This window comes from Scardinius erythrophthalmus (genome assembly GCF_964197995.2).
Source record: "Scardinius erythrophthalmus genome assembly, chromosome: 15".
In the NCBI taxonomy this organism is placed as follows: Eukaryota; Metazoa; Chordata; class Actinopteri; order Cypriniformes; family Leuciscidae; genus Scardinius; species Scardinius erythrophthalmus.
In genome coordinates, this window is record NC_138235.1 from 31,089,506 (window position 1) to 31,108,582 (window position 19,077).

Genomic DNA, 19,077 nt, shown 5'->3' on the forward strand with positions numbered 1-19,077 from the left:
CTCCTTGCTTATAAAATGTACATTAAACAACAAATATCTTCTGAATGCCACATTAGGACATGATTACATGCCTTAGCAATAGATTAGCAATAGTAGGAGTGTCACAATAAATCGCAATGCAAAAATGCAACAATATATATCGTGGATGAAACACTATGCATCATGTATAGAAATTAAAGATTTAATTTAGCATCAAATATGGCAATGTCACATCAAATATGGTAATCCCAGAAGGAAAAAAATACCACGGAAAAAAAAAAAATATGGTAATCAATGGGGGAGATCTGCTTTCCATTCTTCCAAATATCTTCCATTGTGTTCAGCAGAACAAAGAAATTCATTCAGTATACATTGGAACAACTTGAGGGTGAGTAAATGATGACAGAATTTTCATTTTTGGGTGAATTATCCCTTTAAGATGTTAAAGTTGTTGAAAGTATTGTATCGTGAGATCAGTACTGTGCATCGAACCAAAACCAGTAATACCAGTAATCTCCCAGTTTACAAAGTTTTGTAGGTAAAACTCACCCGCAAGTAGATCTTAGTGTCGCTGCAGACTCTGCCTCCATTTGGCACAGTCATAGTCCTCTTCTGTGTGGGAAGATGGGTGTCTAAAAACAAAGCTCTCCGTATGGACCCCTTCTGCTGCTGCTTCAGACGGTCCAGCTGAACTTCAACGTTAAACTCTACAACACAGGCCCATTAACAGATATATTTAGTCTTTTGGGCACAGTGCTTTTAAGTATTGGCTCCACACACAGGTGCAGGACGGCGCCATGCTGACACGGCACTAAATCTCAAAGCCAGTTGGTCAGATCAGAACTTTTTGCTTTGGCAAGAGTGGAAAGTTCTCCCAAACATTTAGGTTTTATCATCATCCAAAACCTGAAGAGAAAGACTCTAAGAAAAGCCATAACGCTTTTGATGGGCATGAAGGTATGTGCATGCCATTCAGATGTATGTTGGGCACCTGTGCTCAGTTATCTGAGCGTGTGTAGTAGGTGTTATTCTTCACACATAGTCTAGGCCTCTAATGCCAGGGCATATGGTGGTGTCATTAGCCCGGGGGGAATAGAGGTATGGAAGGCATTTTCTGCCAATTTTAAATAAACCAATTAAAACCAAAACTAAAACCAGATTAACTATGTAATTATAGAAAACTGCATGCAAAATATACCCTGGTAATCCAGAGTTCTCGCGAGAGCACAAGTTGAATTTGCTCAGCGAGTTACTCTGGTGTCGAGTAATAATGCTCATTAAATATGCCCCTCGATCTGAGCTGCACCAATCACATCGGGTTATCTGATATAGGCGGGCCGGAGGCGAGCTAAACAGATGACGACAGTGACGCTGTGACGTCGAAGTCATTAGTAAACATTGCAAGATGGCTATGGATGAACACCAGTTGTTTGAAACGGGTTTGGCAGCTACAATGAACGAGTTAGACTTGGCTTTTTATCTAAAACAGGAACAGAAGACGCCGCTCGAATCGTTCCTTTGCGAGAAGGACGTTATTACTGTTTTGCCAACCGGATACGGTAAGAGTATAATCTACCACTTAGCTCTGCTGGTAGCGTATGGGGTTGATTGTTGTGATTGGTCGTAGTGTTATCCAATTGCGTGCAGCGAGATTTTTAAATGCATGCTTGGTGCCGCCCCTCGAGCTGGGCGATTTTCATTAGTCGATGCCAGACCGTTAATCTAGGTCTGGATTTCCAGGCTATGCACAATATGTGACAAAATTGAAAATTAAATTAAATGATTTTTAAGGTGACAATGCATCATCCCGGTCAAATTAAAACATAAAACACACTTGGTGATTTGACAGGGATGATGCATTGTCACTGTGAAAATGAAATTCTCAATTTTGCGTACAGTTTTCTATAACGAAATTGTTAATCTGGTTTAAATTCTCATTTTTATTATTTAATTGATTTATTTAAAATTGGCATAAAATGCCTTCCATATAGAGGGAAGCAATTACAGAATAAATACATTGTAAAGGTTGCATATGGATAAAGATATGCTTATGGATGGGATGGGAAACAGAAATATTAAGCAAAGCTCTGCAAAAAAACATTTATTTTAGGTTGTGAAGAAATTAAGCAAAAATTAAACCTAGAATGATTTTCCACTGCAATGCTTGGGTGTTGCAGGTGGTTGCTTATCTAAAAAGGAATATTATTTAAGATCTCTTTGCAAAGGGGATCCTACAGGTATGTAAACGGGAGCAGATGTGGCTTACCGAGATCATTTGGTAGGTGCTTCCCATTGGCTGTTAGGCAAAAGCTCAGGTTGACACTGTAAGAAGGACAGCAGACAAATGATGAGAGATGAAGTGGACTTATTACAATGAGGCACATTGTTTGCATCGCTTTGGCTATGAAATATTTGCTATTATCGTTTCCTCAGGCCAAATGGCTTGACAGCTTGAAGAAAGGAAGGAAGGAAAGGTGATTTAACTGATGTAATGTACCCTTCAAAAGTTTGGAGTCAGTACGATTTTTTCATGTTTTTGAAAAAAGTCACTTATGCTCACTAAGTGTGCATATAATTGATCAAAACTACAGTAAAAAAATAAAATAAAAAAATAATAATAATAATTTAAATGTATTAAATATTTCAATTCATTCCAGCATTTTTCCGCATCATTACTCCAGTCTTTAGTGTCACATGATCCTTCAGAAATCATTTTAATATGCTGATTTGCTGCTCAAGAAATATTTCTATTTATTGAGCTGCTTAATATTTTTGCGGAAACCGTGATACATTTTTGTCAGGATTCTTTGAATAGTTATTTGTTATTTAAAAAGTTATTTATTTGAAATAGAAATCTTTTGTAATATTATAAATGTCTTTAGTTTTACTTTTGATTAATTGAATACATCCTTGCTAAATAAAAGTATTCATTTAAAAAAACTGACCTCAAAGAATAGATGACTAATTATATCTAATTAAGTTATTAGCAATTTATCCGTTTATTTGAGAGTAATAAATGATGGTGCAACTGAAAGCAAGCAAGAAAGAAAAAAAATTTTTTTTTTTGAAAGAATGAAAACCTTTTAAAAAGGGTTGAAAAAGTTAAGTTTAAAAAAGTTCTGAAAAAGTTTAAAAGTCAAGTTTCCCAAAAAAAGAGAGAAATAGTAACAAAGGAAAGGATACTATAATACTATAACAAAGGAAAGGATTCTATAATAAAGATATAAGAATAAAAAGGATACACAAAACAAAGAACACAAAAGAAACAAGATACAGAAGGGTGGAAAGAGTGAAAGAGAAGAAAAAGAAAAAAAGAAAAATCACAATCCAGGCTACTTCTGACCTGTGTAATAAACGCAGTGTGTTCCCATGTGTGTTCTAAGCCTCAGTGTATGTGTGTGCGCACGTGTGTGTGTGTGTGCGCAGCTCAGTGCGTCCTGATGTTTCCCAGCTGTTCCACCACTTAACAATATCTCATTCAAAGCCACTGCTAGACCTCTCTCTCTCTCTCGCTCTCTAAATTCTCCCAAAAGTCTCTGTGTCTAGGCAACGACTTGTAATCATGACATACGTATACAAACTTTCCCTGTATAAAACAGAACAGGCGGAGACACAGACGTTTTACGTCAGATGGAGACCAGCCCCGTGGAGTTTCCTTTCCTTCCACAGATAGGATGCATATTTCAAAAACGCACATAATGGAGGTGGGAAAGGGCCATTTTTTATGCTTCTCGCCACCTTTCTGGCTCGTTCTCAACCAGCATAGCGTGTCCAAACCATTTGGAAAAGCATCTGCCGACAGCATAACTACACCTTTCCATATGCTCGGCCGGACACACGAAGCCTGACTGTGGACGTAATGAAGTAACCTTCATTTACTAAATTAGATTTGTAAAATTCCTACATAAGTGCACTTCAATGCCGCTCAACTGATGTTAAATGTGAAAGATCATGATGTTATACCATATTATTGCTTGTTGAATGCTCAGAATTCATGAGGCCTGACAATTTAAAGTTTATCCAAATCCTATTTACTGCATTGAACCAGGAATACAACAAATTCTGGACGAAACAAGATGGCAGACATACCAGGACACATGCAGGGTCTCGTTCCCGCGGCTTATGGGGCAAACTTTCTCCTCAGGATTAATCATAGTTGGGTAGACAGTCAAGGTGGCACTGGTGTTCACAATAGGACGAGACCTGGAAATGACATAACATCAGTATTTAGCATTTTAAACAGTTTTATGATTCAAATTTAAATAGCTTTCCATATCTACACTACCCTTCAAAAGTTTCTGAAAGTAGTCTCTTCTGCTCACAGATGCTGTATTTATTTAATCATAAATACAGTAAAAACAATTAAATTGTGAAATATTATTACAATTTAAAAGAACTGTTTTCGATTTCAGTATATTTTAAAAATGCAATTTATTTCTGTGATGCAAAGCTAATTTTTTAGCATCATTACACCAGTCTTCAGTGTCACATGATCCTTCAATAATCACAATTAAATTCTGATTTGGAGCTCAAGAAACATTCTCACGATTCTCAATGTTGAAAACTGTTGTGCTGCTTAATTTTTGTTGAAACTGACATATATTTTTAGGATTCTTTGATGAATAGAAATAGAACTGAAATTTAAAATATAAAAAATGTCTTTGACTGACCGGTAAAGAAAAGCTGCGTCCTGACCAAATGCACCAACAATGAGATCTGCAACAACAAAAACATGATATCAGACTAGATTTCAAAAGTAATGGTGGTGGTTTATGGTAGCTCGACAAGCTTTCTCACCTGGGTAGCCATTGTTATCCAGGTCTTTGCCTCCACGAAGGGCGTAACCAAAACTTGCAGGTAGAGCTGACGGTGCGGCAGAAGCCCATTGGCCAGCGATCACCTGAGAGGGCTTTTCCCTGAGTCCTCCAGCATGTCCGTTATAGATGAGCACCAATCCTTGTTTGTTTTCCCCACCAAACGGACAGCTGATGGCCACATCTGTTAAGAGCAGATTGCAGAATTAGGGGTGCACTGATGCTACATTTCTGGCTAATAATGTGTGATCATGATAAATGATAAACAACAGATATTAAAGCATCCATAACATCATGATAAACTACAGATATTAAAATTCCATATTATTTTGTCTAAAGAAATTAGATGTATTGTTTTATTTTTTGAAAGTAATCATTTTAATTGAACAGATAAATGACAGACATTAAAATTCCATATTATAATATAACATTCTCCAAATAAATGTAAAATAAAACACTAAAAACTAAAAGCAACAAGCGATAAATGACAGATGTTAAAATTCTATATAATTTTGTCTAAAGTTAAAAATGAAACACACAAAAAATATATATATTATTTTAAATTAACCGATAAGTGACAGATATTAAAATTCTATATAATTTTGTCTAAATAAGTCAAAAATAAAACACTAAATAAAATTAAATAATTCTTTTAAATTAACCGATAAGTGACAGATATTAAATCAAATAACATATCTAAATAAATTCAAAACTAAACACTTAATTAAAATAAATCATTTTAAACGCTTTAAGTAAATTTAGACATTATAATGTACAATATGAATGATATTCATTTTGAGATTTGCTAAATATTACATTTCACAGTGTTCTATTTTTTTAAAAAATTCCTTAAATGAGTGTTAGATGACTACAAAGGTAATCTAAATGTAACATTAGACAAATAAGATATAGATATAGATCTAATAACAACCAAAACTGATAAAGAAACTCCAATATCGGTCGATAACCGATATGGTTATTTAAACCGACAGATAAACAAATGCAAAAATCTGGACAAATCTCTCACCGTTGTAACCATCTTGGTTGAGATCTCCAAGAGGGGTAATGGAGCTGCCAAACCGGCCGAACGTCTGTGTGCCGGTGAGGTGAGGTAGCTGAGGTGTGAGATCCAGAGGTCCATTCTGCAAGTACACGTAGACCCGACCCAACTCCTCTAACCTCCCGTCAGAGTCACGAACCATGAACATGGGAGCGCCGACTAGCAGGTCTGTCATTCTGAAGGTGATACGAACCACAAACTTAAACACTGATTACATTCCTGTGGCACATTCTGGTCTAAACCTGGTTATGATTACCTACCCGTCATTGTTGATGTCAGTAACAGCCACCGAGTAGCCATAGTAGGAGCCCATCTGAAAAATTTGGGAACATCTGGTGAATTAAAATCTAAAAAAACTGTAATTGATCTGAATCATCACAGATACAAACTACACATTTTTACACTGTACATGCAAACAGCATGTAGGATCTTACGAATGTCACATGAACAATTACTTTTCGCCTAAAGGCCTTCATTGACATTTACTCCAGTTTGTGGTGTGAGTACATGAAAAGAGCTCTTTGATGATTCAGATGTGGCTCTTTTTCCAAGCCCCCCTGAGGTGGGCACACACACAAATGCTTTTTGATTGTATTTACTCAGCTGAGGCAATCAGAGCAGTTAAAGGCCTCCAACAATTTCCATTTGCAAAACTGTGGCGCTAGTTTAGGGAAAATTGCCCGTAAGCTCTCGCCTCACATAATCCGTTCTTTACTGCTTACCACAGAGCACTCTAGCCCAGTTTAAAGAGACTTGTTAAAGGAAATTATTTTTGCTTATATCATCAGTGTGCAACAGTTTGAATATCACGGTGGGATGAAGCTTTGCAAAGCAGTAAGAATGACATAACTTCTGTTTAAATGCCACGTCCAAAAATAGCTGCTGTCATATATTATTAGTATTGCACCACAATAGCCAATAGAACAAATTAGAAACTAGATTTGAAAATATCAGTGGTGCATGCCCATACAAAACTTGTTGATGATAAGATGCTCTGTATGGTAACTATGCATCCCTATACGGTTGCTAAAATGTTTTGTCAAAATCAATGCACCAATGCATATTTCACCTTAGACAGTGTGGAATATGGTGTGTACCAAAAGTTTAATACTACTATAATCCGAATGTTGCACTTGTTTAATGTTTGTCATACTGGAAAATAAATAAATGGGATCAAACTTACTTGCTCTCCAGTAAAAGACTTCAGCAAATCCAGAGAGCCATTGAGAATGGAAACCTGAAAAGAAAAGGCAACACACTATAATTTTCGTTCCATTAAGTACCATCATATCAATCTCTGGGTTACTTTAGGGGATGTGTAAGGGATTTTGTCACATGTATCACACTGAAAAGTTGCTGTAACCCACAATTTGATCAAAAAGTTGTCTGGCTAAATGTCACAGTTGATAACGTTACTGCTTCTTCTCACCTGTCCATGGAGTCTGAGTCCCCTGGGAACTCCAGTCACAATGTCTGAGAGCAGGCAAGCCAAAAAAAAAAGGAGGAAAAAGAGAAAGATTTAGTAGTGGAAACATGGAAATGTGTTGGTTCCTCAGGAACTCTGAGAATTCTGGTGATCAGAGCCACTCCAAGTGCTCTGTTTTCAAGTTTGTTTAAGTGAAATGGATATAATAGGGTATAATCATAACACTTCCTTTGAAGGCTTCTACATACAGTGCTCCGATTTAATGCTTCTGTCTATGGTTATTCAAACAGCAGATGAGGATGTTAAATCATTATCTGTGGTAAAACACTGTCACCGTCATTCTATTTCCATTTTTAATGGGTAAATTAAAAATGACACCAAAATAATCTAGTGAAACTGTAACCTAATTGAGCACTAAGATGTAGAGGTTCTATTTTTTAGAGTTACGACACCCACCTTCATTATCATCACCACTGAACTCGCCCACAGCCAATGAGTAACCTGTTAAACAAATGAATGTGGAAAAAAGAAAATGTGGAAGGTGACAAACAGGAAACACCCTGTGATAAGGCAATAATAAAAACTAATAAAAGTGGGATGGAAAGACGTACCCATGTAGTTGTCATCAAATGTGATCTCTTTTATCTGTTTGGTGTGAATCTGGCCAGCCACTGATGTCAAGAAGTATCCCGGGTAATAGGCCTTGACGATTTCTTGTTTAAATGCAGTGATCAATTGGCCTAGAGATCGTAAGGAGAAATTGATCTTTTAATTGCACTTGCATTGAGCTAAAGGTCACAGTCGATGCAAATAATAAATGTAAATATTCACATTTTGAGAACAGAAAATGATTAAAAATTACAACGAACTTGAGAAAAATGCAAGCATTTTTTAAGTAAAGCATAAGAAAAGTATCTGATCATGGCACCATGGATGAGCTCTGCATTTCGGCACTCTAGTAAAGTCACGTCACGTTCATTTATTACTCCAGTGTGTTCATGTTTTTACTCAAGGATGTCCGACCTGGACGGACTTAACTAGACGAAATGAACCAGAAAAGATTTCCAAGTGAAAGAAGGCGGAACATCTGCGCACACATACTGATTACGTAATCGCCACGGACCAATGGTAGTACAAAGGTGTTTACCAGCCATAGCGAACTTTTCCGGAAAGCTGTTTTTGAACTCCCAAAACGAACTCCAAACTAAGCTCATTTTGGCCTGATTTTGGTTTGAAATTACATCAAATCAGTTCATTCTTCTGCCTTTATACATTTATTTTACTGTCACCTTTGATTTAATGCATCCTTACCTGGATAAAAAGATCCTTTCCATGAAGAAAAAAAAAAAAGAATCTTACAGACCCAAATTTTTCAATTAAAGTGGTCATACCATACTTAATATCAATGCCACATACTGATGAGCTTTTAAAAGACTGCATTCCCAAACTAGTGTTTAAATGTTGAATGCCAAACCTTGCCAGAAGTAACTGCCAGGTCCTCCAAGCACCACCTTTCCTTCCTATAACATAGCAACAGTATCAAGGTGAGATCAGAAGAAGAAAATAGAAGATATGCATTACATTTTGAAATGATATGTTCTATTCAGCTCTAACAATGTCTCACCTGAGTAAAATCAGCACTGAATCCACCTTGACAGTAGCCTTGTCCTCCTCTTCCATCAAATTCTGCAACGGAGAGCAAGTTATGTTACTCTCACTTCAACACGACTTATATTGGACAGTGCCTTAACAAATCATTGCTGACTTCAAGCCCACCTGTGCGACACGGAGCGTATTCCACAAACTTGGTGAAGTTTTCGACGGCCAGAAAACATGAGCCAGTAGTATCAGCACTAGGTATGTCCGCCATGGTTCTCCATGAGTAAAGGGGGGCACAAGCCTATGGAATGGATAATGCTAGAAGTTAAAGGTCAACTCTATAAACACAAAACCCACATGCTAGCAGAGTGCAGAGAAGACACTAAGAGAGGTCAGCAGTAGTTCTGGAGTAAAGCAACCATAACCATAAATCCAGGTCACTGTTTGATAATCCATGAAGAACAGCACCTGGGCTTTTGATGTTACAGACAGTAATCCTGCATTATCCACAAGCCAAAGTTCGAATTCAGAAAGAAAATTAAGGAATTATAAGGAAAAAATACACTCACCTAAAGGATTATTAGGAACACCATACTAATACTGTGTTTGACCTCCTTTCACCTTCAGAACTGCCTTAATTATACGTGGCATTGATTCAACAAGGTGCTGAAAGCATTCTTTAGAAATGTTGGCCCATATTGATAGGATAGCATCTTGCAGTTGATGGAGATTTGTGGGATGCACATCCAGGGCACGAAGCTCCCGTTCCACCACATCCCAAAGATGCTCTATTGGGTTGAGATCTGGTGAATGTGGGGGCCATTTTAGTACAGTGAACTCATTGTCATGTTCAAGAAACCAATTTGAAATGATTCGAGCTTTCTGACATGGTGCATTATCCTGCTGGAAGTAGCCATCAGATGATGGGTACATGGTGGTCATAAAGGGATGGACATGGTCAGAAACAATGCTCAGGTAGGCCGTGGCATTTAAACGATGCCCAATTGGCACTAAGGGGCCTAAAGTGTGCCAAGAAACCATCCCCCACACCATTACACCACCACCACCAGCCTGCACAGTGGTAACAAGGCATGATGGATCCATGTTCTCATTCTGTTTACGCCAAATTCTGACTCTACCATCTGAATGTCTCAACAGAAATCGAGACTCATCAGACCAGGCAACATTTTTCCAGTCTTCAACTGTCCAATTTTGGTGAGCTCGTGCAAATTGTAGCCTCTTTTTCCTATTTGTAGTGGAGATGAGTGGTACCCGGTTGGGGTCTTCTGCTGTTGTAGCCCATCCGCCTCAAGGTTGTGTGTGTTGTGGCTTCACAAATGCTTTGCTGCATACCTCGGTTGTAACGAGTGGTTATTTCAGTCAAAGTTGCTCTTCTATCAGCTTGAATCAGTCGGCCCATTCTCCTCTGACCTCTAGCATCAACAAGGCATTTTCGCCCACAGGACTGTCGCATACTGGATGTTTTTCCCTTTTCACACCATTCTTTGTAAACCCTAGAAATGGTTGTGCGTGAAAATCCCAGTAACTGAGCAGATTGTGAAATATTCAGACCGGCCCGTCTGGCACCAACAACCGTGCCACGCTCAAAATTGCTTAAATCACCTTTCTTTCCCATTCTGACATTCAGTTTGGAGTTCAGGAGATTGTCTTGACCAGGACCACACCCCTAAATGCATTGAAGCAACTGCCATGTGATTGGTTGATTAGATAATTGCATTAATGAGAAATTGAACAGGTGTTCCTAATAATCCTTTAGGTGAGTGTAGAGCTGGATCTGATCGGTTCATAATTTGAAACTTACACAGACAATTTAAGAGCATTTTTAGACTTGAGTCACCAACCATTATTTCTTCAAGAACATGTGTGATTGAAGGCAGTGTAATGCGTTCAATCACATTTTTTTTTTATGAGTCCAAACTGAATATTATACTGACTATTTTTCACACAGTCAAAAATAAAAGTAAAAAGATCTTACCAGCACACTATCTTCATGCACTCGTACTGTTGCTCCAAACCACTGATGGGATTTGAACTCTCCTTGATGCATTGTTCCATTTACAGTCACGTTTAGATCTCCTACAGCAAGAAAATAAAATTATAAAAATATACATATTAATATATTATATAATATTAATATACATGATACAAATGAATATGATGATGATGATGATGATGATGATGATACCACTTATGAACAATAGAATGAAAGGATAAATAAATAAAATAAATGATCAATTAATTTTGTTGCTCAGTTTATTTACAAAAACACAAATGTAATAAATGTGAATGTTGTTATTGTGCACAATCCATCATTAATTGTCATTATAAAGAAAGAATATATAATAATAATAATAATAATAATAATAGTAATAATAATGTTTCATCAATTTATAAATCTTATAAAAAAATATTAACTATGAATATCAAATCACATTTCACAATTCTGTTGCACTCAGAAATGTCACATCACTGAAGTTAAATGTGTTATGCATGCAGTTCCATGTTGATTTTAAGTGCATTAAGACTAATAATAAAATGAAAAATCCAAGGTGAAAAAAAGAACAGACTGTACAAAGCAGGCTCAGGTGTCCACTGAGGTTAAAGGTCATATCACGAAGAAGGCACAAGAAGGAGAAAAGACAGATGGTCACATATGGGCAGAAATCAAAACAAAGGTGACATGTCCTGACCAATGAGAGCGGTGGGGATTCAACAATAAGATCACTAGACCAAGACCATCAAAGCTCAGGTTCAACTGCCAGAGGAGTCACTAGGCCAGAACATCCAAACGCCTTCAAAACACTCCGTTCCCATCCCTGACTGCCAAACTTAACTGGGCCACAGACATTTCTACAGTTGCACCATAATTACAAGCATGATGCAACAGGGTTCTGTGGTGTGATGGAGGGGAAGGGGGAACGAGAGATTGAGGAAGAGGAGAAATGAGTGAAAGGTACAACTGGCGGTAACACAATTCTCAGCTGGCTCTGAAGAGGGGCTGGTCACATTCGGAGAGAAGAAACCGTGCCAGGAACCTTCATCCAAACAAAACAGGAGCTCAAGTTGTGTGGGTTAATATTGTGAAAACTGTCAAGAAATGTCAGGATCATAGTGCAGCCCCAAATCAAAAGAAGAACAGGAAATTATATTTTGCATAAAGAAAACCAAGTCTATAATTAAATTAGCCAAAATATTATTTTCATAATTAGGCATCATCATTAATTTTTTTCAAAATCCAGGAAAAAATATGCATAGTTGTCATTAAAATAATGTCATAATAAAAAAACAATGGTACTTAAATAGGCCTAATAAAATCTTTATGCAATAATAATTTTCAATTCTAGGGTGAAATATAACCCAAACATTGCTTTGCGTGATTCATCCAATTGGTAAGACCCAATTTTACGGTCTAAAGGACTTTGTCTCATTCTGAGTGAGGAAACAGTGCCAGCAATCCTCATCCAAGCAAAACAGGAGCTCAAGCTATCTGTCAGATACACTCCTACAGATACAAACACACACACTCTCTCAGACTCTCTCTGTCTGTCTTTCAGTTAATAGCACCCCTCACCTTCCTCTTCCCTTTCTCAGTCTGTCATCCCTTTCTAGGAATTCTACTTTATTATTTTCTGTTTAAGTCACCAACTCCCACTCATTCTTTTACTATCTTGTATGGTTTCTTTATCTCCCTCTACTTGTCATCTCTGTAGACTTGTCCTATTCCTTTCCAAACCACCCCTTAACTCAGATACAAACACATACACAGACCTCCTTTTCCCCAGACATCTTTTGTTTCCTTCTCTCAAGGATGTTTGGTACCCCAGTAGCAAAGCAGTGGGGATTAGAGCCCTCTAATAACATTAGAGGATATATGCCTTATGGTCACCTCCAGGGTGATGGTTTTCTCTTTCTTTTCCTCCCCGTCTTTCCCTCTCTCGCTGCCAAAGTAAAGAAAACCAGCAGTCCTGCCCCTGTGAGATTCCTTACAACTGAAAACTCAAGTGTGTGTACTGCGCTCCAAGACACGGTATATGGAAGACGCCGTGTCCTCCTGGTGCGCAGTTGGGGAGGACAGTTTGTGGGACGAGAATCAGTCAATGGAAGTGGACCGTTAAAACTAACAATTATCTCACTTTCCACATCATGGGTGAGGTGGGAAGATAAAGCTCAGTGGGGAAGGTGGGGAAAATGGTGTTGTTTGGTTACAGTTAGGGGAGAACTACCCAAAACTGGATGAGATTTGTGTCAGAACGAAGACCATGATTATTTAAGACTTGGATGCAAGATACCATAGAGTTACAGCAGTTGGGGATTGAATCTAGGCATTTTTCACATGTTTTACACACAAAAATTGAATGACGTTTGAAAACTAAAAGTTCTTGTGCAGCAATGAGTGCTTCTGTGGAAGAATTAGTAACTGGATTTGGTTAATGATTCATTGAACTGAATCTTTGACAGATATTCAAGCATTTTAATTGTGGAAATTAAACCAGACATTCTGTTTTGCTCAAGGCTAAATCCAATTTCATCTTAAATGTCACATAAAACGTGAAACTGCTTTACATGTCTGAGTGGGTGGTTCTTGGCCAGAATATTCTGCAATTTAGACCAGAATTTAGTCTGGTAACATGAGACAAATTCTGATGTAACCTAGAGGATTTAAGAGGAAGTATTCCAACAATTAAGGCACCTTAGGAGACACCTCTGCTGTGATATACAGCCATTTTAATCAAAATTCCCCCGATTGCTAATCCTATGAGTGCTCTCAGATCCTGGAGTCAGGCCAAGATGACCTGGCCGACTCTCTCGTGGGATAGTGGAGGTGAGGAGGTCACACACACACACCTCTCTCTTTCAATGATGAGAGAACCACCCCATTAGTGGAGAATCTAGATCTGTGTAAGAGAAAGGGAGGGTCAGGAAGGGGTAGCGGAAGGCACGAGCCACATGGCTAAATTCAGTCATCACATCAAGCGTCTCTGGGGAGACGCCGAGAGACAGGGAAATGAGAACAGACAAGAGTCAACGCTGTCTCTCCTCCGATTCCCACCCACTCTCTTTTCTCGTTTTCTCATTATTCTCTGTTATTTTCTTATCAGGGAGGAAGAGGAAAGAGGTCAGATCTGAAGACACGATTAGCTAATACTCTCTCTGACTGAGGGATGTTAGGTAAGAGGAAGGACAGCACTATGGCTTTTCTAAGTGGCCCACAAGAGGTTCACAATGAAGCATCAGTGGCCGCAGGGTCAAGCCCAGATTTAAGTGGTGAGATCTTTATTTGATATACAGTATTTGCAGTGACTAAATGGCCATAAACTAAATGGGTAAACTGTTAATAGAGTACAACAGTCATTTATTTTCTCCATAGCAAATTTGATTATTAATAATAACATATAAACCTAGAAAGACCGAACATGAGCTCTTAAACAATGACATATGCTTTCAACTGTAAAATAAAAAAATAAAAAATAAAAATAAAGGAAAACAAACCAAAACAAAACAGGAAAATAAAGGGAAAATTAACCTAGTCTCTAACTTCTGAGACTAGAAAGACCTAACACAACCTCTTAAGCAATTATATATTTGCTTTCAAACAATAAAATAAAATAAAATAAAATAAAATAAAATAAAATAAAATAAAATAAAATAAAATAAAATAAAATAAAATAAAATAAAATAAAATAAAATAAAATAAAATAAAATAAAATAAAATAAAATAAAATAAAATAAAATAAAATAAAATAAAATAAAATAAAATAAAATGGGGAAAGGGGAAATTACTTCCGGAACCAAGGGTACTCAAAAAGGTGGTTAATGTCATACTTTATTCCAGGTTATTTACCTGACTGCTGAGACTAAAGAAAATTGCATAAAAACCACTTGTCAAAATATCAACCATTTTGGATCTGTCAGGATGTATTGACATCTAATTGAATGATCACTGGATAAGCATTAACCTCCAAGGCTAAACCAGCCCCTGCCATGCATCACACGTCACAGGGTATTAGCGTAACTCAATTATGCTCTCCTGCTAGGCTATTGAGTTAAACCAAAACAAAATTATGTTTTAATTAAAGTCAAACGTAATAAAAAGAAGAGCATGACGTTTAACATGACTCATAAGCACACAGCATACTTGCAGCCCTACAAAGCAAAATCTGTGACGACGTCGCTGGCATATGCAGTGCATCATGAGAGAAAAATAATTATAAAAATGAATTTGTAAAAAGTTTTTGCTGGAACTTTTCTCCCTGTGTTTGAGTAATATGCAGTAAATCACAGCTTGGATGTTCAGAGGAGACTGATTCTGCAGGAAGGAAGCCAAGAGTCTCTCGCTGAGATTGTGAACGTTTCATTGTCCCTTGACATGTGTTCTACATACTCAGCAACTTGGATCAGCTATTAAAACTCTGTCTGATTCAAGCAAGAGACAATTCTCAATTGATAGAGTGTTTGTTGTGGTCTCTGCTTATTCTTTATCCTGGTTGCTACAGTGCACAGAAATCTGAACCCTAATAAAAAGCATTTTTTTTGTTTTACGTCACCACCACAACAGAAATTATTCTGGCATGTTGAGTAGATCAACGACCAACAATGCGAGCAATGTTAACATGCAGGCACTAACAAAACAGCCACAAAACAGACAGTTCGTATCAAGATTGAATATTTACAATTTTTGGAGAAAAAATTGACATTTTTTTCTTCCTGTAGGTAGTTTTTTTATTTTTTTATTTTTTTTATGGACCAATAACATCAGATTTTTTCAGTCACGTGATACCATTCCAGATATATTTTTGCTCTAGATGTGAATATATGACTTCCAGAATCAAATGACATAAAACCATCACTATTTACCCATTTAGCAGTTTCTAGCTATCATGTTCTGCCTTCCATGTTGAGAAAAATCAAGTATTTTAAGAAAATCAGAGCCTGCAAATAAATCAGGAAGTCTGCTCGAGCACTTGTCTGCCTTCTCTTCCTCTTCCATCACTCTCTCAGAGCAAAGTCTACACAAAGAAAGGCAGAGAGCTGTGCACCTAAAAAGTTGCTAGCTTTGAGGAAGCCACATAATGGAAGGAGCAGATATCAGTCAACACTGGGATTGTTTTGAGGAGGATGTAGAAACTTAAGTCAAAATACTGGATCCACTTTAAGTTCCGGTAAACAATTAGCAGGGCACATTGTGCGCTAATTTAGCTGCGCAAGCTTGAAAAACTTGATTTGAGGAACGAAACCATAGTATGTATGTAAAGTATGTATGTAAGTATATAAAAATTCAATTTGGTGCATCTAATTTAGTCTCAATACATCTTTTAGTGAACCCACATCACATGTGTAATATTGGTGTTTAAAAGGTTTCATTGTTTAAATTGAGCACAGCAACTGGTTAGTGAGACTTACCCTGTCTATCGAACTCTATGCTGCTGCATTGTGATTGGCTGAGGCTCCATGGACAGTAGAAGACTGATCCTCCTTCTATGATGTTGGGCTGACTGGTGTTGGCTTTGGGTGCTCCAACTATAATACTCACACTGTTCAAGGAGGAAAAAAAGATGAAGGAAGATGTTAGCATACTAATAAGACTGATGAATATTTATAAGAGAGCTGGAAGTACAACAGTGTTCCAATTCACAAAAAGTCTATGGGACAATTTGTCAAAAGATTTGGGTTCAAATATCAGAGCTGTAAAGAAACAATCCTTCTATGTTGAAGAAGAAAGATGAAAACTTCAGTGTTGAGAAGCCATTTTATAACAGTAGCTTGTTTAAGCTACAGTCAAAATTGAAGATCTAAAGTGAACCAAACAGGATTCAACAAGTCATTTAAAACATGTTATGCCACATCGCTATGAAAATTTGCCTGTTACTAGAGAATTATTACTTTTAGTTAACTTAGTTTGCCTAGGATAAAAAAAAGCTTGATATTACTCACATTTTCAGATTTTATTAAAGGGATAGTTCACCCAAAAATTAAAATTCTGTCATCATTTTCTCACCCTCAAGTTGTTCCAAACCTGTATGAATTTCTTAGTTCTGCTGAACACAAAAGAAGATATTCTGAAGAATATCGGTAACCAAACAGTTGATGGGTATGGGAAGAAATACTATGGAAGTCAATGGGGTCCATCAACTGTTTGGTTACTGACATTCTTCAAAATATCTTCTTTTGTATTCAGCAGAAGAAAGAAATTCATACAGGTTTGGAAAATGGCAGAGCTTTCATTTTTGGGTGAACTATCCCTTTAAAATTAAAATATAATCTTTGAGGAAATGGACTGTCTCCTACCACACAGAGAGAAATTATGTAACAGCGTGGCCATGTGCAATGGTTAATAACTTTTTTGGCGACATGTGACCACCAACACACAACCACACACACACCAGTCCCACTGGGTAACAAGTCAATGAGAAAACAAGAGCCAAGCCTGCTAAAGTCGAGTTAGCTCTGCTCCTACAGCTGTTTTCCCCCCAGGGTTATTATAAACACATGAGCTGCAAATATATGAACACATACAGACAAACACAGCCACACATCTAAAAGCATGTTCTCTAATTGATGTACGTTAAAACTAAACCAACTTCTAAACAGAGAGAATAAACAATTGTAGTTGGACAGGACGAGAGAAAGGAGGTGGAACAGCTGTTTAAAACTGCATTTTTACATTCTCTGAAGAAAATGTGAGTGCCAGGACATCGCTATGTGGTTTCTAAGGTGTTTTGATTGGTCTTTAGCAGGATGTCATGTGGTTGCAAGGCGGTTGTATGTCTGTATGATAATCTGGTCTCTAAATATGGCTAAATTCCCTCCTTATGTACACTACCATTAAAAAGTTTGGGGTCGATAAAAACTTTTATTACAAGGATGCATCAAATTCATCAAAAGTTATGTTAAAGAAATAAAATTTTAAAAGAATGCTGTTCTTTTGAAAGGTCTCTTTAAAGAAAAAATTATCCCGTTTCCACAAAAATACTAAGCAGCACACAACTGTTTGCGACATCTTGAGCTGAAGGATCATGTGACATTGAAGACTGGAGTAATGATGCTTAAAATTCGGCTTTGCCGTCACAGGAATAAATTACATTTAAAATATATTAAAATAGAAAACTACAATGTCAACAACATCACTGTTTTTACTGTATTTTTGATCAAATAAATGCAGTCTTGGTGAGCTGTCTTTTGAACGGTAGTGTAAATCTATGGGATTGTTTCCACCTATTCTTATATCTACTGGGTGAAAACTGTAAGAATGATCATTTAGAAAGGTAATAACACATGGCATCTTGAGATTTGACATTTGAAACGAGCTCTCTGAAAAGTACCCAACAGTTAGACAGCCACTCCCACAGTCCCTGCTCTTCTAATCTGTGTCTAATTTTCCAAGAGCCGGCATGGATTGGTGCAGTGCCGCCATGACCTCATTGTCTGTAAACTTACTATCATCTTTCCTGTCATTAAGGCCGGTCCATTGAGAGATGGGGGATGGGGGTGTGGTGGAGGTGTTTGTGAGAGGCCACTGAGGGCATCTCCAGGGGGGGGTTAAGGTACAGGAAGAGAACACCCTTTCCTGCCCCCTGGGCTGGTCTCAGTGACGCGGAACAGAGGACTTCCTTACAAAGGCTGTATTCAGAAAACCCTCCGGTCAGCCATGGAGACTCAAGCCCACTTTAGATGGACTATCGAGATAGAGTCATATAGGTAGGACCAGATGACCATTTAGGCCAAAAGCAGCAGAGCAAACAGAAGACAGACAGTTGACCGCATCCTAAATGAGAGGGCTGGATTTTCTCAGCTGTTATTTACAAAAAACAATGCGTCTGGAGTCAAAGTGTTGAACAAAGTTGAGTACATCATCATCAAGGTCTATAGCTTCGTGGCCATCCTGTACTATGGAAATATATGACTTTTGTAGCTCTTAAAAAAACTCTTAAACATAATTGTCGTTAATTGAAAGCTGGAAATAAATTTATATTGAAATATTAAATGATTTCAATAAATGAACTGTAAAAAAAAAAACTTGGCAAGTATTTGAAATAAATAGGTTCAAGTTTAACTACAAAAAAGCACAACTAAAAAAATAAAATAATAAAAATAATAAAAAGGACAAGCATTACTAAGAAAATAACACATTTACTAAAAAATAAACTAAAATAAAAATGAAAACTGTAAATATAAAAATA

At 37.3% G+C, this 19,077-nt stretch overlaps 1 protein-coding gene across 1 annotated transcript in view; it reads right to left on the bottom strand.

The window, feature by feature from the left end:
- Positions 1 to 19,077, bottom strand: part of itga5 (integrin, alpha 5 (fibronectin receptor, alpha polypeptide)) — a 52,731-nt gene that overhangs the window by 21,093 nt on the left and 12,561 nt on the right. The window contains exons 2-17 of the mRNA XM_081386870.1: positions 16,301 to 16,431; positions 10,875 to 10,975; positions 9,056 to 9,179; positions 8,904 to 8,965; positions 8,754 to 8,799; positions 7,891 to 8,019; positions 7,736 to 7,780; positions 7,283 to 7,326; positions 7,037 to 7,090; positions 6,114 to 6,166; positions 5,821 to 6,029; positions 4,777 to 4,977; positions 4,650 to 4,695; positions 4,069 to 4,182; positions 2,246 to 2,301; positions 529 to 686 (exon numbers count right to left, since the gene is read on the bottom strand). Coding sequence (XP_081242996.1) covers positions 529 to 686; positions 2,246 to 2,301; positions 4,069 to 4,182; positions 4,650 to 4,695; positions 4,777 to 4,977; positions 5,821 to 6,029; positions 6,114 to 6,166; positions 7,037 to 7,090; positions 7,283 to 7,326; positions 7,736 to 7,780; positions 7,891 to 8,019; positions 8,754 to 8,799; positions 8,904 to 8,965; positions 9,056 to 9,179; positions 10,875 to 10,975; positions 16,301 to 16,431 — 1,573 coding nt within the window. The remainder of the gene's footprint in view (positions 1 to 528; positions 687 to 2,245; positions 2,302 to 4,068; positions 4,183 to 4,649; positions 4,696 to 4,776; positions 4,978 to 5,820; positions 6,030 to 6,113; positions 6,167 to 7,036; positions 7,091 to 7,282; positions 7,327 to 7,735; positions 7,781 to 7,890; positions 8,020 to 8,753; positions 8,800 to 8,903; positions 8,966 to 9,055; positions 9,180 to 10,874; positions 10,976 to 16,300; positions 16,432 to 19,077) is intronic.